At 54.0% G+C, this 25,687-nt stretch overlaps 1 protein-coding gene across 1 annotated transcript in view; it reads right to left on the bottom strand.

The window, feature by feature from the left end:
- Nucleotides 1-25,687, bottom strand: part of BRD4 (bromodomain containing 4) — an 82,149-nt gene that overhangs the window by 7,140 nt on the left and 49,322 nt on the right. The window contains exons 3-14 of the mRNA XM_019631737.1: nt 23,609-23,746; nt 22,066-22,201; nt 20,394-20,683; nt 19,388-19,750; nt 18,445-18,573; nt 12,723-12,932; nt 11,942-12,141; nt 11,377-11,672; nt 10,258-10,368; nt 1,418-1,470; nt 935-1,298; nt 7-348 (exon numbers count right to left, since the gene is read on the bottom strand). Of these exons, the coding sequence (XP_019487282.1) occupies nt 7-348; nt 935-1,298; nt 1,418-1,470; nt 10,258-10,368; nt 11,377-11,672; nt 11,942-12,141; nt 12,723-12,932; nt 18,445-18,573; nt 19,388-19,750; nt 20,394-20,683; nt 22,066-22,201; nt 23,609-23,746 (2,632 nt within the window). The remainder of the gene's footprint in view (nt 1-6; nt 349-934; nt 1,299-1,417; nt 1,471-10,257; nt 10,369-11,376; nt 11,673-11,941; nt 12,142-12,722; nt 12,933-18,444; nt 18,574-19,387; nt 19,751-20,393; nt 20,684-22,065; nt 22,202-23,608; nt 23,747-25,687) is intronic.

Raw genomic sequence — 25,687 nt, 5'->3', positions numbered from 1 at the left:
GTGGCGGAGGCTGCTGTAGCTGCTGCTGCACGGAGGGGTGGGGTGGAGGTGGCAGGGGGGGAGGAGGCTGGGACTGCACCTTCACGGAAGGAAGTAGAGGTGTGGGGGGCTGCACCTTCTGCAGCTGTTGCAGGTAGAGCTGCATCTGCATGGAGGTGAGGGGCGGGGCGGGTGGTTCTTCGTCCTCCTGCAGCAGCACTTGGGGTGGCTGGGCCATGGGGGGCTGTGGGAGCAGGGGGGGCTGGGCCAGGGCGGGTGACACTGCCGGGGGTCGGGCAGGCTTGGGGGGCAGGGCAGCAGCTCGGTTGCTCGGCCGCGATGGCTGCTGGGGCAGAGCGTTGTGCAAAGCTGGAAGGACACAACAGTGCAGCAGTGAGGCTTCCGAGGCCCCAAGTCTAGCCCTTCTACTTCATGCTGACCTCCTACCCATCTCCCTCCAACCAGCACCCTCTCCTCACCCTCCTTAGCTTCCCACTAACTCCAGAATAAGGACAGGTCCCAGGGAGGTCTACAGGATCAGGCCCTTACCCGTCATCCTGCCCTGCGCCGAACCCTCCAGCTCTTTCCCTCCATCCCTCCCTCGCACTGCTCCCATCTTCACTCTCACCGCCCACCCCCACCCATCAGACCTCCCTGTCTGGGATGACTGCGTGTCCCCCCAGCCCTGAATGGAAACTGCCGAGGGGTCACATCATTTTTCATCTCACAATGACTGGCCCAGCAGAATCAAATCAGTACCAAAGCAAAATTCTAAGCAAAGCCTATTCTGGGGTGTCTTCATTTCCACAATGGCCCTGGGAAGTTGCTGGCATCCCCTCAGTGACAACTGATGCTAAGATGGGTTCCAAAGTTTGCTCCAAGTGTCCAGTTGCAGTGGTGAGACCGGGATGGGAAGGGGCCTCCCCGCACCCAGGTGGCCATAGCCACAGCTCACCTGGAGGAGAGACCACCGAGTGCTGGTTGAGATGAGGTGGAGTGCTGTGCTCGGGCGGCTGGGGCAGGTGAGGGGGCAGCTCGGGCTGCGGCAGGTGCAGGATGGGTTGGGTGAAGTGGCCAATGGGGTCAAAGACGCTGCCTGGGAGCTGGGGCTCCAGGACAGGGACCTGGGCAGCGATGAAGGGTGGGGGCGACGACTTCATTGCAGGAGCAGCCTGCTGCGGCATGGAAGGTGGGGGTGGTGGGGGCGGCGGCTGCTGCTGGGGAGGTGGGGGTGGTGGAGGCTGCTGGGGAGGTGGTGGGGGCTGCTGGGGCCCAGGGCCTGGGGCCTGCTGCAGCTGCTGATGGTGGTGATGATGGTGCTGCAGACAGACAAATAGACACACGGGCTCACATCAGGCAGGCAGAACCCCCTGAGCCAGCCCCAGGGTCCGCCCAGGGACCACAAAGGGAGGTGGCCACCACTCCCGAGACCACATACCTTTTTCTGCTCCCTCCCAGGGTGCCCCTTCTTTTTTGACTTCGGAGCCATCTCTGCAGAGGAAAAGAGAAGGTAGTGAGGCCTGGGGAAGACAGAGTATCCTTGGACGTACAGCCAGGAGAAAACAGGGTGAGTTCAGAAGGGCTGGTGACAATGAGAAGGGTGGCTGGATTCTGTCTGGGAAGGGAGTCGGTCACGGGGAAGGGAGAGACAATGTGGGGTCACATACCCATATGCTTGCCGCTTTACTTAACAGGGACCATGCTTGAAAAGCCTCCCTGCCCAGCTCCTGACCCCTAGCTCCATCAAAGGATGACACCCCGGGCCTTGGGGACTGAGCTGTGGAAACCTTCTTGCCCAACGTCTCCCCCTTACTTGCTGGTCAGAGGCCACTACGGTGACCCAAAAGTGTGCGCCCCAACCTTTGTCGTGGAACCACCATGGTGTTCAAAATGATCACATCCATTTGACAGATGAGCAAAGTGAGGCTCAGGGAAGTTAAGGAACTTGCCCCAGATCACACTGCTGTGAAGCAGCCAGTGGCCTCCAACTGAGGTGCACTCCTTCCCATCACCCTAGGGATAGCAGATATGCAAATTGGGGTGAGACAGACAGTGTGGTGCCCATGTGGGCCAAGCCCTGGCTACAGAGCCATGGGGACAGGTGAGGAGAGTACTGACATGTGGGAAGGCCACAGTGTGAGCACTTCAGGGGAGGGAGGGAACACAGGCAGGCTGGTCCGCCAGCCTCCCCGGAACCACCAGGAACAGACAGGGGAGGTGCTCAGTGCCATGGCCATATTCCCCTTCCTCTTGGGAGACTGGTCTCAGAGAAGATCCATGTTGGGACACAGTGGATGTGCTTCAGGAAAAAGGCAGTATATGCCCTGGTTCCTCAGAGGCCCACAGCTTGTTGCCACCGCTGTGTGGACATGTCTGCGAGGAGTCTGCAAGAGCCCACACGCCCCAGCATGTCCCACTCCAGTAGAAGGTTATGCTAAGGAACTTGCCAGATGGGATGCCCCTTGCCAAACCCCACCGGTGTGCAAACCCACAGGGAGAGAAGCCCGGCTGGCACTTATGGGCTAGGAAATGATGCAGTTGCCAACCACCAGGTGGGAGGTGGGACCCATGGTGCCTTTTGGACTCCTGTCACCTTGCCAGGCATCCCCTGAGCTCCTTGCCAGGGTGCTGGCTCTTGCTGCTGGGGTCAGAAGACAGGCTTTGCCCAAAGCAGGGCTACCTCTGCTTGTAGCTGCTTCACGAAGGGCCATGCTAAGCTGTGAGGCACATGGCCTCAGGGTGCCAAGTGCCACCAAAAGGGATGAGAAAGGACCTTGTGCCCTGCGAGAGCGCACCACTCCATGGAAAAGACAAGACAGCGACACAGACCTCAGTAGCTAGACACATGTTCTCATACAAATGGCAGCAACTGGGGACACCTGGGACATGAGAGCCACAGGCACAGCCCCAAACAGGAACACTACAGATTCCAGGATACAGGGCTCAGGATTCTGGGTCACACTAAGAAACCTGGGGAGAGGGACACTCTTGTGGATAAGATATACAAAAGGGGAAAGTTTAGGGGTTTGCAGGATCAGGGACACAGGATGTCTGGCAGCTGCAGGGTGGGGGTCAGGGGAAAGCACTGGACTAGAGAGGCTGTAGGCCCAGGATCAAAGGGACCCTGCATGTGCTGGGGGAAAGCTCAGCGCTGAGAGGCCACTGAGTCAAGGACGTGGAAGAGGCCAGGGTGTTCTTCATGAATGGGCTCCTGTTCCAGAACCAATTCCATTAACATAAACTGTAGCTGGAAGGAGGCTGGGGGCAGTGGCTCATATGCTGGGCATGCTTTTGGAGGGCCCTGTAGGGGGAGCTGGGGAAAGAAGGGGGTCAATGGGTAAATTCTGACCAGAAGACACGTCATGGGAGAGAGAGGGATGGGCAGGGTCAGGGCAGCCTGTCATTTTGTGGCCCTGGGGAAATACTGTTTTCCCCACCATATAAGAGGGACGGTGGCTCTGAGCCTTCACAATTTCCCTGTAGGCCCTGAGCAGAGAGGCCCATACGAGAACTCATGAGGAAAAAGTGCACTGAGGCCCTGAGGGTTCCAGGCAACAAATCTTGGCTGCCTTGGAAAGGTCACTGGGAGTACCCCAGGGCTCCGAGGCAATGCCGGGCAGGGCAGGCCTAGAATAGGAGAGAGGCTGGGAGGCGCACAGCACACTCCCAGCACCACAGGACTAAAGGGGCTGGAGCCTATTTGGGACATCGCGTCTGGCTCACGTGGCCCGAGCCTTGTGTCGGAGTGACTGGTGGGAAGACAAGACAGGAAGTACACGGCTTCACGACATAACCAGCCCCAAGACACCCCCACACAAAACTCTCTAGAAAGGGTTACATGAAGATGGCCTCAAGTACTGTGTGATCTTTATTCCATGAAAATCTTGAACTCAACACAAATGTCATCTTTACATAGGATGGTAATTGTACAAAGAATTAAAACGTTTTTGTAAAATCTGATTAAAACACTGATTCCTCCCCCCACCCTCCCAACTCAAAGGAAGGAGACAGGGTGGAGGGTAAGGGCAGGGCAGAGGCGCAGAGCCCCTCAACTGAACTAACTCGGGAGCCTTGGCACCAGCGGACACCTGGGCTTCCCACCCGACAGCAATTCCTCGGGCCCCGAAGGCCACTGGTGTTGAGGCCTGGCTGACACCTCCCAATGCCCGCACAGTGGGGGCTTTAATAAAAAGTGAGTGGGCACTGCTCTCTGATGTTTCTGGGGCACAGGTGACAGCTTGAGTCTAAAGATCAAGTTCTCTGCCAGATGGAAGCCCCATGGGCACGAAGGACGGGGTCCCTGGATAGCAAGAGTGCAAGGACCCCGCAGGAGAGCTGGCCTGTGGCTATAGCCTATGTGCAACTGTGTGGGAAGAGGTGCAGGCGGCACACAGGCAGATACTGTGGGAATCCATGCTGCCATTTGTTCCAAAACAGCAGAATCTTCCCAGAAAGACAATGCCAGCGGCTTCCCAACTGTCCTGTGGGAATCTCCAGGCATGAAGCCCCCTGGCCTCAGCCAGGCCGAGCTGCACTGGCAACACATCAGGAACAGGCCAAAGGGCAGCTCAAAATAGTCTGTTTGGCAAATAGAACTTGACTGGAAGCTGACTGGTCAGAGGATCAGGGAGCAGTCTGGGACTCTAAGCATCGCTGCAGGGACCTAGAGGTTTTGGCGAGGCTGGAGCTAGAGCCCAAGGCCAAAGCCAGTCTGGGGCAGTTACAGGTGCTTGGGCCTGCTGACAGTGAACTGCACCTCCTCAGGCCTGCTTGCAGTTCCAGGAGGCTGACTCCAAAATGCAGCCAGGCCTTGAAGTACACACAAACTACACTTAAAAATGCTCCTTAGGGGACTTCACATCAGGCAGTTTCTGCTGAGATGCTGGATTCATGACCAAAAAAGGGCCGATATTTATTTTTAGAGCAAAAAAGCCTATTCAGTGTCTCTCAGAGGACTTGGATGATGTGGCTACCCTGGTCTGCCCCACCCCCAACGGCTGCCATTGATCCAGGGGACTAAAGACTAGGAGGGTGCTCTGGTGTCCACATCCCTCAAAGATGTGCAGGGAGCCGGCCCCGAAGGCTCTGACACCCTCACCACTGACCAACTCAGTGCTCTGGGTTTTTTGAGCCCTTTCTCGCCCACTAGGCCAGACCCCAACCCCATTGGGGAGAAGGGATGATGGGCTCCAGGGGCCAGGTGAGCTGGCGACATGGCCGCTCCTTCCCGAATGCCCTCACCAGAGGCCTGCCCAGCAGCTCCTGCCCATTGCAGCCTGCTTCTAATCACCTGGGAGGGACGGAAGGCAGCCAAGGAGGTCCTTTCTCTATGCGGCTTTAGAAGAGGCCAAACAAGTTGGGAAAACGCCCAACAGGCAACAATGGGAACAACAAAAATCCAAGGACTCCAAGGAGCTGTGAGTCAGCTATGGCTGGTGACAGCCTCTGGCTGATGAAGCCTCATGGGCCACCAGAGAGAAGGCATGCTGAGGGACAGCCCCCACTCCTCACTTGGGAAAGCTCTAGATGTTAGAGTTTTCTTCCTTAGGCTGAAGGAGATCTCCCCTGGGCTAACATCACTGCCAGGTCCAGGACAGAAGCGGTTTAGGTCCAGAGTCCCAGAAAAAGACGGAGGGATGAAGAGAGAGAAAATATACTTGTGATGGGGCCTTGCACACGGAGCAGCACCACACATATGCGTGTGCTGAGGGATTGTCATCACCCTCTGGGAGATGCCACCCACCCGGAGGAGCCCAGACGACCAGGGAGGCTGGGCAGGACAGCCAGGCAGTCTGTACACAGGAGGCCCGGGCGACCAGCCAGGCAGGCAAGCCTTCCCGGAGGCGGGACTAGGCGTGTGCTGCTCTGATGGACATGACTAATGCACCCTGGGGACAGGCCCAGGGCTCTGAGAATTCCATAACTTGATGGAGTCCTGTCCCTTTCACGGAAGAAAATGGACTTAAGCTAGAGCTTGCTGGGAAGGAATCTGGAACTGAAGACCGTTTTATTAAGAGTCCGTGTCCAATGATTAGGCAGGACCTACATAGAGGGAGAGAGAAACCAGTGTGAGAGAAATGGTGTGGAATGTACCGTTTAAGTCACAAGAACAGAAGAACCGCAGACCGAGCCAGCCTCCTGTGCCCTGCTCACTAACAGGGCACCAGAGAACGGCGCCGGAGCCTAGGAACCCTGCCCCAGCCTGGCCAGCCTCAGGTGGGGACAGACCCACCTTCCCCCCTTAGAAGGGCCACGAATGTCTACAATACCACCCTGAGCCTGTTTATGCTTCTAGACAGACCTACTTCCAATAACGGGTCCCCTATGCACCCCGACATCTTCTTTGCCAGTCTGAATGTGAGGCCCCTGCCTTGTCCTACTTGCTGTCATCCTGCAGACCAGACTGATGTGCCACGCTATGAGGCCCCACAGACTCTGAGCTTATCCCCCTGGGTCTGCTTTGCAACACCTTGTCCATCTCAGGGAGCTGATGCGGCCCTCCCTCAGGGCTTGGGTGGGGGAAGAAAAGCCTCCAAGACTGGGGCTCTCGCACGTAGGACCTCCAGCTAACACCTCATCTCTGCATTCCTATAAACCCCAAGAAAAAAATTACAGAGCAACCAGTTACACTGTTAAGGAGGGCAAAAAAATAAAAAACAGGACAAGGAGGAAAGTCATCCTTCCTTTTTCTGAGGCATCCAATTTGGCTCCCCTTGACCTGAGATAGGCGTGAGGTCATTCCCACCCACACAGCAGAGCAGATGCCTCTGCTGGAGTCACTGATGCACCAACACTGTACTCCCATGGTCCCCTAGTGTGTGCATGGGAAAAACCCGCCCACCAGCTGGCCTCTCACTCAGGGCACATTCCACAAGTCTGGCCCCGCCCGGGGAGCCCCAGAATCCCACCAGCTGCGACCTCTGCGGGTGTGGGTGTGTGAGGGGTCACCTGGCAGTATGGGCATACCGGCTACAGTGCTGTCCCCTCCAGGTCTCTGCCTACCCCCCACCAGGAGCCTCTCCCCTTCCCTGAGAGCAAGCTGGAGCACACCCTTGGAGTTGGCAGCAGCAGGCCCCAAGAACGGACTGGGACCGAGTCTCTCAGATCTCAGAGACCCCGAGGGTCGGAAGCTGAGGCTGGTTGCCTGGGAAGAAATGTCCCATGGCCTCTATCTGCACTTTCCAGCTCAAATCTTTCCAAAACATCAAGCATTCCTTTTTCCCCTGGAGCTATTAAAAAAACACCCACATGCTCCAATCCTGGGAAAAGGAAACGAGACTAAATAAAATAGCTGGAGTGTGCTCCTGCCGCAACTAGAAGACCAGACCAAGTCCAAGAGAACTTCCCCACACCTCCCTGAACCCCAGCCCAGGTAGCTGGGGGCAGCAGCTGCTCCTGAGAGGGACACCAACTGTGTGTCCACCCCCACCCAGAAGGAACCAGACATCAGCAATGTGATGGGGGAAGCTGAAATAAGAGTCCTTGGACATCACTGGCCCCATGAGCAAGGATGACGTGATTCCCGCACTGGTGACAGAGGCCATACCTCTGCCCACAGCCCACCTGGGACAGCAGTGGCAAGGGAGGAACCAGGGCACCCACCTCCAGCCTACCCAGCTGAGATCTACAAATGCCTTAGGGTGGTGGGAAGGTGGCACTTGTACTCACCCCCCCCTTCCAATACTGAACCCTTGAGCAGATCCAGATTTCATCAACTGAACCTCAATAAAAGGCCACAACCCAAATAAAGTTGGGTTCATAGAACGTGGTAGGACTGGCCAATAGTGCTGAATGCTGCTGGACAGTGGGAGCAGCATGTGGTGGTCTGGGACCATGCTGGAGAAGCAGTGCCCCTGCTCCCCTCCACCCAATTCTGGGAGCACACCGCCTCCCTGAATTGCAGCATGGCCCCCAGGACCAGCCCCATGCCCTGAGCTGTCCTTGGCATCCATGTCTGAATAGCAGTCAGAGGAGGGGTCCACATAACACGCCCCCCAATCCCCAATTTAGTGCCTCTGGTTTCTTTCGGTGACTCATGTCTCAGGGCTGTGTCAGCAGAACTGACCCTGACTTAACACAATGACAAAAATAGGTCCTTTCAGGAATTTCGGCTCCAATCCAAATGGAAACACAAGAACAAGGAGGGCAAAACAATTTAAACCCCCAAAGACCAAGGAAAATACATCCAATGTCCCCCGCCCCCCGCCCCAGCAGAACTGCCTGTAACTGGTTGCAGAAATCAGGGCTGCTGGACTCCATGGACCCAGCACGAGCAGCTGCTGGAGGAGCTGTCTGGGAAGTGAGTGTAGTTTCCTGTGTGGGGTGGGGTGGCGATGGTTGCATTCAGTGGTTCAGGGGCACAGGCTCCCACCCCAGGACCTGGAGCGTCTCAGCTAGAGGGTACAAACCCATAGAGCAGGTCCTTCCATTGAGCAGAAGCCCCAGCTGGCTCACGAAAGAGCTCCCCAGTACAAACTCCACAAAGACAAAAGGGACCCGCACAAAGCCCAAGGTGGGGAGGGTGCCTGGGAAGAGAGACAAGCTGGAGGTGGCTGGATTGCCAGAGCCCCGGTGCCTGCAGCTCTGAGATTGTAAATCTCGCCCTCCTTCCCGCCAAGACAGCTGTTCCCAGGACTCTCAGATTACTTGTTGCACAATCTTTCCACTTTCTTTAAAAGGGGGAAAAATGTGAAAAAAAATAAAGAAAACATCTTGGCAGCAGCAGAAAGCTGATGAAAATGCCGTCACGGCCGCCCCACAGAGGCGGCAGCAGGAGGGTGCAGGAGCGTTCCTGCTGAAAGCAAAGGCACCCTGAAGAGGAGCTTGGGGGCCAGGGACAAAGGCCATAGTCACAGCCCCCTAAGGTGCCACATCAGCCAAAGCAGATCCTCCTCAGCCAAGCTGCACTGTTTTTAACGACCAGGTCCCCTGCCAGTTTCAGCCCTTAAGAGTTTTCTTTTGACTGCTTGGGTCCTTAGGAGAAAGACTGCGAAACCCCTAGAAGGAGCAGCCTGCTAGGATCCCCGAGAGAAGGCAAATTGAAGATATGGCTGGCACCCAAAGTGAGAAGTTAGTGGCTACCAGGAATGCTAATTCAGCCCAAGAATAGGGCCATTCACCTAGCTAAAGGCAGTGGCCTGGCGGGGCATGGGGTGCAGCACCCCCTGCTGGTTGATGGATAAAAAAGCAATGGGGGGTGGTGGTGATAGAAAAAGGGTAAAGGATGGCAACAGAAGTGGGCCGCATACAGTAGGAGGTCAATAATACAAAACATGCCCTAATGAATTTCATCTATTTGGGCCCATGGAAAATGAGGTAATCCAGAATTTGGAATCCTGGAGAAGCCCTCAGCCCCCCCACTCACTTGGGAAGCCTGCTGCCCTAACTGTAAAAGGGAAGTGACAGTGATGAGACCCAGAGGCCCCTGCTTCTCCAGACTGAGACCACACGAGGCCCTGTGTGCGCACGCCTCGGAGCAGCATTGCTCTTCCCAACTGCTGTAAGTGATCCTCAAACCTCCATTGATACCATCATCAGGTCACATTATTTACATGAACTGATTAAGTGAAGCTTATCTTTTATTCCCAGTTAGAATAAAATACCAGAGATGGGACAGGTCCACGAAAAAAACATGCCAGGCTTTGTTCCCCCGAGGATCATCAGGAAAGCCCAGTCTCCCCACCACTGTACAGCTCTCAGCATCTCCACCTGCCCCGACTCCCATGCCGAAGCTGTTGCTCAGGTGGAGCACACTTTCAGGCCCACGGAGCATAAGGAGGGTTGTTAGAGGTGCAGGACACACGTGTCCAAATGTGTGCAGTTAGGAGCAGCCAGCACACTGAGTCAGCACACTGAGGAGGATGGTGGTCCCCTGAGCCCAGTGACTGCAGGGGTGACAGCAGGCTGCTCCACACCTGCTGAAGCACGTCACCTGGGACGGTCGCACCGCATGCAACTATGATGCAGGGAAGACTGAGGGAATGGGCAGTTACGCTAAGACTGATGCCACCACCTGGGCCCCAACACCCCACCTCCCGCTCCCCATTGGGCCCTGTAGTGTCAGCACCCTCAGCCACTTGTCCTCTCAGCCCAGGCCACAAAGGGTGATGGGGGGAGAGAACTAGGTGCTGGGCTTCCCACTGCCCCACTTGGAGGATTAACAGGGTGGCCAGGCAGTTCTGATGACCACCACATCTGGCCTCTGGTAGCCAAGACACAGGACGGAGTGGTGCTGACCAAAGGCGAGAGTGAGATAAGACATTGAGTTAGGACCCTAACCTGTTTCGGAGTCTTCGCTGTCAGAGGAGCTGGACTCACTGGTGCTCTCTGACTCTGAGGATGAGAAGCCCTTCATCTTCGAGGAGCCAGCAATCACATCCACTTTCTCAGCTGCAATAAAGCAATATGGCCTGAGTCAGGTGGGGCCCGAGCCCAGGGCTACTCTTAGCCCAGGCACACTCTACTGCCTGGAGGAAGGGCCGGGGGAGTCTGCGCCCCATGAGCCAGAGGGCTGCCCCTAAGGGCCAGCTACGATTGTCCCAGATCCCTGATGGGCCCCATGTTTCCCAGTGGTGAGATGCTAGCCTACTGCTCACTAGCCAAAAAACTTGTGTTATGTTGGAATTTCAAGTCCCCCCTACCCCAATCTCTCAGAATCCCCTCTGCAGAGTTCAGCAGGATTAAGAGACAGGCAGGAGGAAATTTCCTAAGACGAAGACTCTCAGGCTAGGGTTCCCTCAGAGACTCTTCTGGTAGCGGGTGAAGAGGACCCAAGAGGACATGACAGCCAGAGACAAATTAAGACAAGGAAAGAGCCCTGGGAAGGGGCCCAAGGACCCCTGGAGTCAGTCTGGGCTGGGATGAAGGCTGTGTGCAACACCCTGATGTGGATCTTAAGTCCTACTGGTCTTAAAACAAAAGCTGAGTCAAAACAAGTTGCTTGTAGCATGAAAGGACTGCCTGGGAGACTCAGAGAGAGCCACGCCACACTAAGACCTCTCCTCCCAGTCTCGCCCCTCAGAGGCCCCAAATGGGGGGAGAAGGTGGCTTTTGGCAGAAGACTCAGTGGCAACAGCTGAGGACAAAAGCAGCTGCTGCTCAGAGGAAGCCTTAGGACACCGAGGTGCAGGTGGACCCCACAAGGCCACCAGCCAGAAAAGCCAAGAAAGGCACCGACAGCCCAGGGTAGAGTATGATGTTACACCCATCCAGAGGTGACTATGTCAAGGACAGATTTTATCACTGGAGAAAAAGCCTGCAGAAGGAAAGGGCCAAGTCTGGAAGGCAGAGTCACCTGAGGTGTCCAGGGAACCTCCAGGTCGAAAGGGCAGGAGGAAGCAGCTCATCCCACCCTCCCTTGTCTGGAACCCCGTCCAACCCCAGGGAGGCCAAGGGCACCTTGAGGTTTTCGTTTCTTCCGCAAACAGGAGGTGACGTAGCGCTCCAGTTCTCTCAGGGTGGATGGCTTCAGGGTCTCGAAGTCAATCTCAATCTCATCGGGGTTGGAGTTCTTGAGCGAGGGCTCCCGTGACTGGATGATGTGCACCACTCGGCCCAGCTTCTCTCCTGGGAGCTTGTTGATGTCCAGGCTGAGCTGGCGCTTCTCCTCGTATGACATAGGTTTGCACTTGTCCTCCTCCTCTGACTCATACGCTGGAGGGGGCTTGCTTTTCATGGGTGCCGGCTCCTTCTTGCTACGAAGGGACGATGCAGGCGCCATCAGGAATGGGTCCCCCAGGAAGCCGGGCACCCACTCCTTCATTAGGGGCTTGTGGGAGGCTTCCATGCCTCTACCCAGTTGGTCTTCGCAGAAACGGGATGGGGGTGGGGAGGTTGCTGTAGCATGTCCTTGCTATCTGGACGTACTATTTGCCATACTCCCTCCCTGGGGAGAAGGGCAGAGGTGACCACCCTACAACTGGGGCGGGTGGGGTCCCCACTGGGGCAAGTTGAGGGCACAGACCTTGTGTTGCTGTTGCTGCTGTTGTTTTTCTTGGTCTTTTTGGGAGGAAGTTCCTTGGCTTTGCTTTTCTTATTCTCTTCTACTTCCTCTTTCTTTTTGTGCTTTTCTTTTTTCTTCTCCTTCTTGTCTTTCTCTTTTTTCTTTGGTTTGTTCTGCTGGGGCTGCGAGAGGGCTGCAAGCTGCTCGTGCACGGCTTTGAGCTATGGAGCACACAGGAAAGACACACTGGTCACCCTGGTCTTGACATGGACCCCCAGGCGTCAGGGCCCAGGCATGAGGGAGGGGGCTAGTTGTTAGCTCTGTGACCTGCTGTCCTGCAAGACTTCCAAAGTGCCATCCCACCCAAGCCCTGGACTCCAAGGATGGCCAGAAAAACAGCCAAAGCCAACAGATCCCGAGTCTCATTGCTATCCTGGTCCCAGGAGAAGGGTCCCTAGGAGGCTGGGCAGTAGTGCAGACACACTGGGACGTTAGAGCCTGATTGCTGGCTTCTAAGGAGCAGGGCGACCATGTAAACCCTAGGAGACGATTCCCTGGCTCGATCCTTCCAGCGTCTGGAAGGATCCAGAAGCCTCGCCTCTGCCCAGGAACCACCATGTCTCCCCACCTCCACATGCAGTGTACTTATATTGTGTGTTCAACATGCCTGTGACTTAGCAGAGGGCACCACTGGGAATTCTGCTCCTGCTGGGACTCTGAGCCACGGCCATCTTGTGGAGAACTCTGGAGAGACTGCCCAATTCATAGATTCTGGAGGGACTGGGGTTACTGGTGCCCTTACCTGCTCCTGGAGCTCCGCCAGCCGCTGGGCTCGCTCCTCCTCAGAGTCATCAGTTGAGCTGTCACTGTCCGAGGAGCTATCGCTGCTGCTGTCACTGGATGAGGGCGGGGCCACAACCTTGGTGGGGGGTGGCACCGCAGGGGAGGACACAGGCACCACAGGCTCCTCAGGCTCATCTGGCATCTTGGCAAAGCGCATCTCGAATACATCCTGGGGGGAAAACCGTGCCCATCAGGGCTGCTGGGTCCCCAGGCATATGGGCGGAGGGTGGCTGGGCCACGGCCCAGCATCACCACAGCCTCACTGGCTGCTGGGGTCAACTGAATAGGAAGCAAGCAGGAGGGTCAAAGAGGACTGGGCCATCAGTGACCCTCTTCCTGTCACTGAGTCGAGAGGCTGGCCAGGGCTCCCTGGCAGCAATTCCGACACGCCTCTCTCAAATCTCACACTGAGGATAAAGGTGCTCCTGATGTGGCCTGGCACCCACTCCCTGGGAGACACAGCCCAAGTAAGGATAGGTGACATAAGTCACAGAAGGCAGCCGCCCACTGAAGATGTCAGTCTGGGGAATCCTTGCTAGATGGTGGGCTGCAGGCAGGACCCCTAGGAGTGCCCTGTGGCTCCCATCAGGTTGGCACTCAGTCAGCACATCCTAAGGGAGCCTTCTGGATGCCAGGGCCAGGCACCAAGACACAACAGTGGGCAGAACAGGAGGTGCTGCCCACCTCCAGTTCACTTCCCGCAGGGAGTGGCTGGGTTCTGCAGTTTTAGAGTGGTCCAAGCAGAGGAAACAACACGTGCAAAGGGCCTAAAGTGCAAGTATTGTCAGCATAGAGCCTGCGACCAGTGAGGTGGCCGAGCTCCTGCTACAGCGGGCACATGTCTGTGTCTGCCTCCTCAGATCACCTCTGGGGCGTGTAACTAAGTAGAGCCGTGCCACTGGCTGAGGTGTCTCCAGGGCGTGCCAGACAGAGTGAGAAAGACACAGGACAGTGAATGTAGGGGTGCTGAGGACAAGCTACACGGGGGAGCCAGAGTGGAGAGGTGTAAGCAACCTTAGCAGAAGCCACGGGGCTACTGAGTTCAGGATCCTACCCCAGGAGACTGAGACTTCCTACTCTTAAGATCAAGGAATCTGATGGGACTGTGGGGTCATGGAGCTCAGGGGCAGCAGCCCTACCTTGGCACCTAGAGGTCCAGCTTTGTGCTACCTCACCAACCAGCTGGCAGGTCCCTCCCTACCCAGAGATCTCCATCATGGTAAATCTAGTGACGACAGAGGACAGCAGTAAAAGGAACAGGGCTGGCTTCCCAGCAGGATTTGGGGATTTGCTTTAAGCCTTAAATTAGTCAACATGGCATCTCACAGGACGGAAGGGACTTTACAGAGAGCACGGCGGCCCAGGAGGCCCAAGAAGGCCATGGGGTTGAGCTCTAAGGCTGCTGTTTCAAACCGGAGCACACTTGACAGGTCTAGCCCTGGAAGCCCTCCTGATGTCACAGGTTCCAATCTCCCCTCCCCCTGGGCAGCAGGGCAGGTGTCCTACACAACTGTGGTGCTGTCCCTTCCACTCCAGACCAGCCAGTTTGGCCTCCTCTGAGGCAGCTGCTCCTCCTGGCAAGGTACCTGTCCGGACTCTGCTGTCTGAGTAGTTTTGCGATTAAGTCTTAGAAGGGCAACACCTTTCTAATTTATTCAGAGAGAAACCCTGGAGCACATTTAAGGGCAAATGAAAAGACAGGAGGAGGGAGGGAGCCTCACACCAGGGCAGAGGCCTTGGTGGGAAATAAGATTCTCCCTGTGCACGATGGCCTGCATGTGGGCAGGCATGGGTCCCCGAGTGATCCACACAACCATCTGGAAGAGCCAGGCCTGCTCCCAAGAAACAGGAAGCAGGTTGGAGAAATGTGTCTGAAAAGGTGTCATGAAGAGAAGACGGTGGCAAGCAGGGCCCAGCACTCAGTGTTACTGGGAGGTGACCCTTTACCAAGTGGGAGCTGCCTCGTGCCACCTGTCTGTTGGCCCAGCTTCCCCGCCAGCTGCCAGGCAGCACTACCCTTGTCACAAGGACGTTCCTGTTTTTTCCCCACAGGGTGGGGCGGCTAAGGAAACGGGAGATGGCACTCACTCTGGCGCATCTCAGGGTGGACCCAGCTCCCCCGTCTGGCATGCTGTCATCTGTACCCCACCCTGAGAGTCTGGGCCACACATACTGTGATTCTTTGCATCAGCAAACCACACTGGTTTCAGAGCAAGTACCTCCTCTCACTTGAATGTTGACCAGGTCACCTACTCTGGGCCTACATCAGATTCTTAGGGGAAACACACCCCATACTCCTTTTAGTGAAACAGAGATGTTTAGATGTTGGGAGGCCACAGTGCCCAAAGACCTCCCAGGTGAAATGACCCAAGGCCAGTGCAGCTGGAGACCCTCGGGGAGAAGTATGGCCAGGTCAGCCCCTTCTCAGCCATGCCTGGATATTGCTGTGGGGTTTGGCCACAATCAGTATGTAGAGGCTGGGAAGAGGGAGGCAGCAGGAGGCCACTAGGTAGGTGCCAGGTGCTAGGGTGGCAGCAGTGAGTAGAAGACAGTCAGACACACCCCCCCCCAACCCCCACCACCAAGCTTCCCGTCTCTGGGATCTAATGCAGGATCTCAACATACTTCTCAGTTTAATTTTTTCCCTTACTTTAGAAATAATTGCATACCACTTTGAATTTGCACTTTTTCTTAAAATAAAACTGGTAATCCACATGGGTACTAAACTTCCTAAATTATTCCTCACTTCACAACAGAGCAGAGGGCAGTACCACCAGCAGCTGTGGTTCCAAGCCACCCTCAGGCTCCTGAGGAAACTCTGAGCTCAGAGGTTTTTGACCATGGCTGCCAGGTAGTGGGATGTGGATTTTCGAAAGGCCCAGAATGTAGAGGCTGGAAGAGGAAAACAAGGTAGATCCTCTTCCATACCACATTTCCTGGGTAAAGCCCAATCCCTGGGCATAGCCCAAGAGACTGTAGGTCCCAATACCTCTTAACAAAGGCAAAATAGGGCTGGGACTTTGTTTATCGCCCTCTCCATTGGGGAATCCAGCCAACTAAACCATGCTGACCTGGGAGAGCTTTGAGAGAAAGAAAAAAACAAAGACCAAATGCCATAAACACTGCAACTGTTTTCCAGATGAGAAGTCCGCGTAGGGAGCCTGTCATGCCAATTCCCCCACTTTCCTCCTGGCGTGTTACTTTCAGTAACATGGTGAGCCACTCTGCTGCAGGCAAAGCAGACTGAGGGCGGAGGCAGTCCTGTGCTAGCCCACATGGGTACTGCACGTTTCTGAAGTGGACCCTCCTTGAGGGCAAGGACCTCATGCAGTCCAACCTGGTGCTTGGGGGGTCGTTTAGAAAGAGGCTGCTGTGTGGCAAGCATATCAGTGGTCTTGCTATGGGTAAACACTGTGTTTAGGCATGGTCACGCCACTCCCAAAAAGAGGGAAACACAAAAAAACCTTAAAACAGGCACAAAAATTAGGAAGACAGAAAGCTAGAATATATTAAAGAATGCTTTCTTTTCTTCTTTTTAAATAAAGCTGCTCAAAATAGCAACCTTTGGTGCTCGCAGAGAACTTGCTCTGATTTAGTTGTCTGCATAACAGCAAATAAAGGGTGTGGGTATCAACGTGGGAAAAAACTACTTCCGTCCTGGGGGTGTGGGTGGGGGGGGTCAGGTCTGTCTAAGGTGCTGTGCTGGGGGCACCACTGCCACCTGGTGGCCACATATGAAAATTGCAGTAAAATGATAAAGTCTGAGCTCCTTCAAGGATGGGAAATGCAAAAGTAAAATAGTGAACAGGCAGCTCTATGAAGAAAGCCAACAGACAGCACCAAATGAAGGGGGCCCCCCTCTTAAAAAAAAAAACAAAAACAAAAACAGGGGCCGGCCAAATGGCTCATTTAGTTAAGAGCTTAAGAGCGCAAGCTCTGAGCAACAGGGCCATCGGTTCGATTCCCACATGGGTCAGTGACACGGCGCCCGAGCTGAGCTGCTAACAGGCGGCAGGATGGCTCAGCTGGTGAGAGCACGAGCTCCTAACAACAAGACTGCCTGTTCCATGGTGGGCTACGCCCGCCCGCAACTAAGACTGAACTCGGCATCTTAAGCTGAGCTGTCGCCCGGATGGCTATGGATAGAGTGTGCGCTCTTAATAACAAGGCTGCTGGTTCGACTCCTGCATGGGATGGTGGCTACACCCACTCGCAACTAAGATTGTAACACAGCACCTTGAGCTTAGAGGTCGTCACGAGCTACCCGACTGGCACCCTCCACAACCAAGATTTTAGAACAACAACTTGGCTGGTCCCCCTCCCCAATTCCCCAACACTGTTGCCCTCCTCCAATTCCCCAATTTAGAACGAACAAACAAAACAGAGCAAAAAAAACACTAAGAGAAAATAAAACTATATATAAACAGTAGAAATTAAAAACCTTCAAGTCTGAGTGTGCATTTAAATAACAATAGCCAGGTCCACACTAGTGAAAGGTTTTTTCCTACCACAAGAGTTCAGGACACAACCTTTGAAACCAAGGCACAACTGACCAGGACAGGGGCCAAGTGAAAGAACAGGAGAGACAGTGCCTTGGCTCCAGTGAGGAGGCAGGAGATACTATGGCACTGATTGTGGGACAACATGCAGAGCTAACAGACAGGAGGCAGGTGGGCAGCAGGGCTCAGGTGACCTCTGACTCGAGCAGATCCACAAGTCACCAAAGGCTTTTTGTAAGTCCTAACTTCTGCCCCAGAAGTACTCCACAAATGGCTAGGAAAGGCAGGAATGAGGAAGTCCTGCCCAGCCACCAGGTGGGGGTTGGAGTTCAGATGTGCAGACTAAACCTGAGTTCCAGCCAGAGTGCCTGCACCTTCTGACGGCAGGGCATTTTTATGTTATATATATAATTTTATATAGCAAAAAAAAAAAAAAGGGCAGATTATAACAGTACTAAATATTGGCTTTATTCTCCATAATTTTTAATCCCTGATCTTTCTAGGTACAGATAACTGTTGATACTGGGTATATATATATTTTCCTTAAAAAAAAAAAAAAAGAATGTGTAGTTAATTCACACGTTTATGCTGTAATTTGCCCCTCCCTTCCCCCCGTGTGCCCTCTACAGTGTGCATCACCTGGATCCACTTGAAGAGGCCATGGATCCCATGTGTTAGGGCATCGTGGCCACACGATGGAACATCTAGATGCAGCTGCCCTGCAGCCGGAAGGCTTCAGGGCTCTGGTGAAGAAATGCCCACAGTCGAGCAGTTACTTTAGTTCACAACTGTGACAAAGTGTCTACCTGGCAAAAGTGTCCCCCGCCGACTTGAGACAGGTCTGTTTTGGAGAAGAGATTGGGCCATGCACAGCACACGCGCTCTTCCGGCCAAGGGCAACAGAATGCAGGTGGGGGGGGAGGGGGCTTTCAGTGGGACACCCCAAAACAAAATGCCCAAGACCAAAACCAAAACCAACCCCCCCTGCTTTACTCATAACAAAACAATCCCAGTGTGAAATGTATGAGTTATCCTACAGAGTCCACTCTGCCAAAGCAACATGGCATTACACCAAAGCAAGTGACAGAGACACAATCTGCCAAGGCCCAGAGACCTGGCCGGCTCAGGAACCTGGCCTGCTCTGTCGCAGGCCATCACACCCAGAGTTTCCCAGAGCCTCACCTGGAGCTTGCGGGCCATGGCCACCACCTCATGATCAGGAGGGTTGTACTTGTAGCAGTTGGAGAACATCAACCGGACATCAGCACCAAATTCCTGAGCATCACGGTACTCACGAGCCTCCAGTTTAGACTGGAAAGACAAGACAGGCTGTGTCTGCCTCTTCCAGCAGGAGGTGGCGGCAGAGAGGACTGCCTGTAGGAGCAAGCTGGTGTCCTCAGGGGCTTGGGGTTTACCCCAGGCCATGGAGAGAAGTGATCACCCTAGTTCTCAGCATCAGGTGGACAAGGAGACATTCAACAGCAAGTCTCAGGGCTGGGAACTGCCCTGCTAGGATGCAAACCCACCCATGGGGTCACTGTGCCTGGCTATGGGGCAAGTGGACACAGAAAACTCTATAGAGGAAGAGCTTAAGCTCGAAGGAGAGGGCCGGGCCCAGTTCTGACCAGGCGTACACTGGTCTTGGTGACACAGGACAGAATAATGGTCAAAAGGAACACAGCACTGTCCTCTGCTGTGCCCATCCCATCTTTGGGCAGGCTTACTCCACCAGGAGAAAAATGCAAAAGAGCTTAAAATAAAACAAAAACAGAAGGCCTCAGAATACAATAGTGAAAATGCCAAGAGTTATGTGCCTCCTCTGAGAGAAGACATTAAGTCCCTGCTCATGATACAGAGCCTGGCAAAGTCACCAACCCCCACTCTCTCCTGCGGCATCTAATCTGTGTAAGGTGCCTGTGGGCACTGAGCCCCAAGGCCAAGAAGGGCTCGCCTGCAGATGCAGGGGCAGCACTGCTGTCTGTGACCAAAATCGCCATTGTCTGGGAACATGTCCCCAGAGTTCCCAGCAGGGGGCGCTGGGCCCCTTTGGGCTGGTGAGGAGTATAGAGAGCAGCTGGGGCACAGTTCCCAGGAGCCTCCCCTGGCCCAAGGGGTGCCTGCCCACCTTGATTGTGCTCATGTCCATGGGGTGCTTGATGATGTCACAGTAGTCGTGCAGGCCCAGCGCCTCCACATCCACGGGCTTATAGAAGGGCCAGGCATAGGCTGCGTGCTTCTTGGCAAACATCTCCTTGAGGATGCCGCTGCAGCACTTGAGCTGCTCTGAGACCTTGCTGCTCTTGTCTGGCGCCGGGTGCTGCTGCGAGTCAGGTGCATCCTTCTTTGGGGGCTTCACAGGCCGGCTGCTCTCCCGCCGGGGGCCCAGCTTGGTGGTCTTGGGCTCTGGGGGCAGCGAGGGTGGCTCGTGAATGGGGTCGATGGTGGTGGGGGTGGTGGTATCCGCTTTCCTCTTAACACCCTTCTTTGTCTGCCAAGAGTACATGAGTGACAGTACGGTCAGAGGTGCGGCTGGCATAGTGGGCCCTTGGGGTCACTCCTGAGGCCAGGTCCTTCCCAGGTTCCCAACCCTCCCGGGGAAAGGGAGGCCCTGTCCCACTACTCTGCTCTGCAGCTGGGACAAGTCCCTGCCAGGGGTAGGAGAAATGTGCCACTGAGTACAGGACTTGCCCACCGGAGGCTAATGAAATCTCCTGAAGCAGCTTCCTACTCAATGCCAGGGGCTCGCCAGAGCAAGGCCTGCCCGTTAGCCACTGTGGGAGACACATTTCAGAGATTATTTAGCCAGCTTCTGCCAACATGCATGGTCTAAGTCAGAAATAGGAGGGGTCAGCAAGCCCCAGGATGAGTGACTCTTTTATGGGGTGTTTGGGTCAACAGCAGGGCATCAGCTTCTGGGATGTGCTGGCTCAAACACAGCAAGATCCCCCTGAAACACCCACAAGTGCCCCGGGAACCAGACAGGGTTTGCATGAAGTACCGGCAAGGATGGGTGGGTGACTGTCTCCTGCCAACCTCGCTGCTATGGAAGGGGGTGGGGGGAACAGGGCAAGAGGTCACTAATGGTGAGGTTGGGCCACACACACACATGCGTGCATGCATGAGATACTCACCTTCACAGGCTGTGGGGTGGCTGCAATGATGGGAGGGTGGCTCTGCACGGGTTGGGGGGCTGGCGTGGGTGGCGGCGGTGGCTGGGGAGGCACCGGCGGGGGTGTCTGCAGTGGCTGGGGAGGCACCACTGTCACGACGGAGGTCTGGACGATGAGGTCTGGGGTGACGGTGGGAAAGGGGTGAGGTGTGGTCTGCACAGGCGGTGGGTTCTGCTGAGAGGTCTGGGTCTGTGGAGGAGTCGATGCTTGTGTTGTGTTTGGTACCGTAGAGACACCAGGTTTTGCTGTCCCTACCAATCATAAAAGGGACATGTGGTTAGATGCCGAGCCTGACACATATACAGGTAGACCTTGTGGGGAGCACACATCTTTGTGGGCCTGGCACACAGTGTCACTGTAACTATTTGCCTAAGAGACAGAACTGCTTGAACACCCCGGACCTTGGCCAAATCTGGCCACCTGTCCCAAGAGCTCTCACAGCAGCAGCACATTGCATTCCACACTTCCCAGAGGATACTGGCTGCAAGTCCCCACTTGGGCACAAAGACCCTTCATGAGCATGGAAGCCCAGGCCAAAGGAACAGGAAATACACGCCGAGAGTCAGCACCAGGACTGTGGACAGAGGGCGGAAAAATGTTCCTTGGAGCTTTTGGGCAGTGCTGTCCTCATTCCCAAAAGCACTGCCTCTGAGTAAGCATTCCTGGCAGGGGCCCGGCATCAGTAGCCGTGGCCAAGGCATTTGGAAACCGGCAAGCCCCCACCTCCCTGAGCCATAGGGGAGGCTGGCTGGCTGATGCCTCCCTGCAGCTGTGCGGAGGAGCCCGGATATACAAGGCCCCACATCTGCCCCACCTGCAGACCAAACCCCTGGTCCCAGGGAGGGAGGGTGAGGTCCCTTGGCTGGACGCCTCTCAGCACATTCTATGGCTAAGGGTTGACCCTTTAAACCAGCTCTCCCTGGTTACCCCTCGGCACTGCAGGGCAGCTGGCCCCCTCTATGCTCCTGTGAAGCCATCACTTCTGAGCAGGGTGGGAAGCCAGGTGAAAGCAAGGCACACAGCTCACAGCACAGCCACCTTGTCAGTGCCACCATTCTGCAGCATGGAGCCGTGGACGGCAAGATGCAGAAGGCAGGAGTGGGTGCTGAGATAGACAAGACAGCCTCGACTTCAGAAGACTTGGCACCAAAAAGCAGGCATGGCTCCAACACAAGTGGATTAAGATAATTCAGATAACAAACCTCAAGGCTCTAGGATAGGGATATTAGTTAAAATTGCCTTTGGTCAGATTTATTTCTTTTCTCTAAAATGGAAAAGTACAGACTATTTATGCACTGACGGGGTGAAGAATTCAAATAACTTAAAAATGCTTTGACAAGATTACACTTTCTTCTTAACTGAAGTTCATAAAAAAAGAAAAAGAAAAAAAGGCAGGGCTGTTATTTCTACATTGAGAGAGGCTCACATGGTCATGGGACCCTCTGGGGCAGATCCACCACTACAACTGGCCCCACTATATCCAAATAGCAACATGGCAGCCAGTGTGTAATGCAGCCATCTTCCCACCACTCTTAGTCCTCCATTGGGGGTGGAGAAGGGCAAAGACTGGGGAGAAATAAGGCCATTTCCTTGCTCTTTCAGTGTGCGACTAACAGTGCTAGAGGTCCCCTACCTGCTTCTTTCCTCCCACGTCCTCTTCCTTTTGCTTGGACTATAATGATCTCCGTTTCTTCTGTGGGCAGTTCGTTGATTTTTTGCAAGAAGAGCTTCTCCAGAGCTTCTGCCATTAAGACTATGTCATCTCCAGGCTGGAAGAGAAGACACGTGGGCTAAGGGTCAGAAAGCCCTCCTATTTTTCTAGACAGACAGAGCTCCCCACACTGTGCCACCCACCCACCCCTGCCCCAAAGTGTGAAGCATCATATTCAGGGTCTCTGAACTGAACCCCAAAGGGCCACAACACAGTTCCACTACCAGGCACTACAGAGGCTTATGTGCCTGCAGGTCTGCTGAGTCAGCACCTCCCTCTCTAGCCTTTTAAGCTTTGGCCTGTCTGAGAAACCATTCTAATGCCTTAAGCATCTGACAATCTCCAATCACATACAGGGGCCCTCCCTTCCATTAGAGCCTCATTTGACACAATTCAACTTCACTAGATATACTTGAATTACAAAGGATTTCTTGCCATAGATATGTTGGCAGGACTCTGACCATGTTTCCCAGTGTACCCCCAAGGCAGATCAAGGGGCTTGGGGCAACGTCCAACTTACACTGCCTTATGGGTCCCCACTGTCCCCTTGTCTGTAACATGCTGTTCCCCAATCGGCTCAAAAATGAGAACCTTGTCTGTGTACATTTCGCTTAAACCTAATGGTGAGAGCTGAGACTTAAAAATGTGGTAAACTTCAAGAAACTCACCTACCCATCTCTTCTGGGCAATTTTACCCACTACACCAGCAGAGGTCAAAAGCTGAGTTCTGTATAGTGTCTCCCTCCAGGGCCGTTCTATTTGAAAGGGTTGGTTTTAATCACATCTGTGGTCTGAACTGTAAATAAATGATCCGGCTTCATGGCATAGCCGAGCCGAAAGGTTTGGCTAATGGGTTAAGAAGTGATCTTCAGGTCTATGTATTAACATCAGGGGACACTTGATGCTATGGCCCAAGTTGACAATAGTCATGTTCACAGTTCCAGATGTGGTGGGCCCCAATGCCCCCTCTCACATCAAGGTTTCTGTTTGAGTACACCTTTGCACAACTACATTTTAGTAGCCTTCTTCCCAACAATTTATATCATCCAAACGGGCATTTTAATGAGTTGTCATGGTCCTTCTCACACCTTCTCTACTAAGACATGCTCAGGAACCAAAATCCCAAGGGTACCGGAAGCACATGCTTCAAGCTAACAAGGACGGTTTGGAAATAAAACATGGCAGCACCCCTCTCCCAGCAAAAAAAAACCCCACCAGTCACAGGCAAGACCATGGGTTCTACTGGGTTGTCTGAAAAGTCATGACGCATTTTTGCAACAATACATAGAAAAAATATGTCATGACTTTTCCAACAACCCAATATCATCCCTACCTCTAACAGCCTCCTCTGCAAGACTCCAATCCCGCCTACTCCAGCACCCCTGCCCACGGGTTCTAGACATGCCTGCCTCTTCCTCCTCCTCCCCTCCACATGGGCAGCTGGACATTGGGCCCCCCATCTCACCTTGTTGTAGATGTAACAATTTGTAAACATAGTGTTGAAGTCCTGGATACATTCCTGAGCATTCCAGTAATAGTTGTTTTCCAAGCGCTTCTTTATTGTTCCCATATCCATAGGTGTTTTAATGATCTTATAGTAATCCTGGAGAGCAGAGGGAGAGAGAGCAAAGGCCAATGTCACCTCTGCAGCCACACAGCTCTTGTAGGTGGGTCTGCGGATCTCACTCCAGATCACCCCACAGGTGCACAGCCTGAAGCTCTTCCACAGCATCAGTGAGCAATCTCAAGGGGACCCCAAGATAAAGTGAACCAGGGAAGGATACCCAAATGCTGGGTGGTAATTTGGAGGGAAAATGTGTAAGTTTGCCAACTGCCCCGTCTGGGAATAGGTTGTCTTTGCTGATATCTAGGTTTTTCTATTTTTTTGATGTTAATATATCCTTCCATTTTAAATAAATAGGGAGAACAGTGCTTATCTAGTAAAACCACCTGTGGCAGGTTGTACTTTCTCCCCACCGTTTGAAATTTTACTCGTCCATAAAATACAAAGTACAGAACCAGCAGTTGAGCCCACCCGCAACAACTGGATGGATCCCTTGCTTTCTGTCACACTGAAGCACCATGGAGCAGAACTCCACCTTCAGTCAAGTTCACTGGACTTCCACTTTTTTGACTTGCACACAGTCTACCACTATAGAACAACTAACAACCAACCAAGTTAACTGCCAAATGAGGAATCCGCACAGCTTTCACAACCCTCAAGTAAAAAAACCCAACAGACCCACTCCTCGGATCTTACTCTAAAAGTGTTAAACAGAAGGAGCCAGATGGCAGGCGTAGATGTCCTGAAGTCCTTCGGATCAAACACTCTACTACTGCCACAACTTTTCTCTAAATCTGTAATACTAAAAGCCAAACGTTTACTCTTAAAAACAACCACAGGGGAATCTGGGGACAGCTCAGGCAGCACCTGGATTTCCAGATGGAAGGACAACAGAAGGCCAGCAGGCTCAGGGACCTGCCTGCAGCCAGCTGACCCCACCAAGAACTAGGCTTTGATGGGGAATCACAACCAAGTCCAAGTGGAAGCCCGATGGCAGGGGCAGGCCTATCTGTTAGCAAGTGCTGAGGTCCTGCCCAGGAACAGTGGTGTGCAGTACTGGAAAGGTGAGCTGGGGGTGGGAGGTTCTGAGTTGCCCTGACCCCCAAAAGAAAAGAACAAAAGCCACCGGCTTACATGTAAGGGCTGGCCGAGATCCCAGACCTAGGCACCCTGGCCAGGAGGCTGCGAGGGGAGACTGAGCTAGATTTTCTACATTATATTATGCTCCGACCACCTCTCCCAAGAGAACCAAGTCCAAATATAACTGCTTAAGTGGAAATTCAGATTTTATTTTATGGCCAGAGGTCTCTTAGAATGTTGTCAGTTGCTTAAAGTGACCATGGTGTATCAAGTGGCTCAAAGGCAAACAGGACAGTGATTGAGGATGGAGGAGGTGAGATGAAGACAAAAGGGGGAAGGGACTGACAAGGGGGGCAGTAGGTTTAGTCCAACCATACATGTGCACTGAATTTGAAAGAGGCAGACATTCTAATGAAACATCCAGCAGGGACCAGGGGCCAAAACACAAGTAAAGATCTGGAAGGCATCAGAAAACAGAAAAAGGAACCCTTTTTTGGCTGGCCCTATTAACATCTCCTGGGGTGGGGGTGGTCCCTAAAAAACTGGGCTTTAGCATGACATTGCTCCTAGCCAACCAGCCCCTGCCTCCTGCCGGCTCCTCACAATTTCCAACTTCTCTAAAGATATTGGGTCAGTGCCACCATTGATCAGTCTCTCTTTCCTATGTCAGAGATGCTGAGGGTGACTTCAAGAGTCATAGACAGGGGGATTCACACACTGTGCCCCTGGGGAGCCCAGTCTCCACTTCAGAGAAAAGACTTTGAACTCCCAAAGCCCTTGGCTTAAAAGACCACTCTCCCTTGTGGCTGTCCCACTGGCTGGGAAGCTGTCTTCTGGGGATCTTGGGTACCCCCAGGCCCCTTTCTCCTTTGCCTCGCCCTCTTAGCTCTGCATCATTCT

This window comes from Hipposideros armiger, unplaced genomic scaffold (assembly GCF_001890085.2).
Source record: "Hipposideros armiger isolate ML-2016 unplaced genomic scaffold, ASM189008v1 scaffold_1045, whole genome shotgun sequence".
Lineage (NCBI taxonomy): Eukaryota > Metazoa > Chordata > Mammalia > Chiroptera > Hipposideridae > Hipposideros > Hipposideros armiger.
This window is presented reverse-complemented; position numbering and strand designations above follow the sequence as displayed.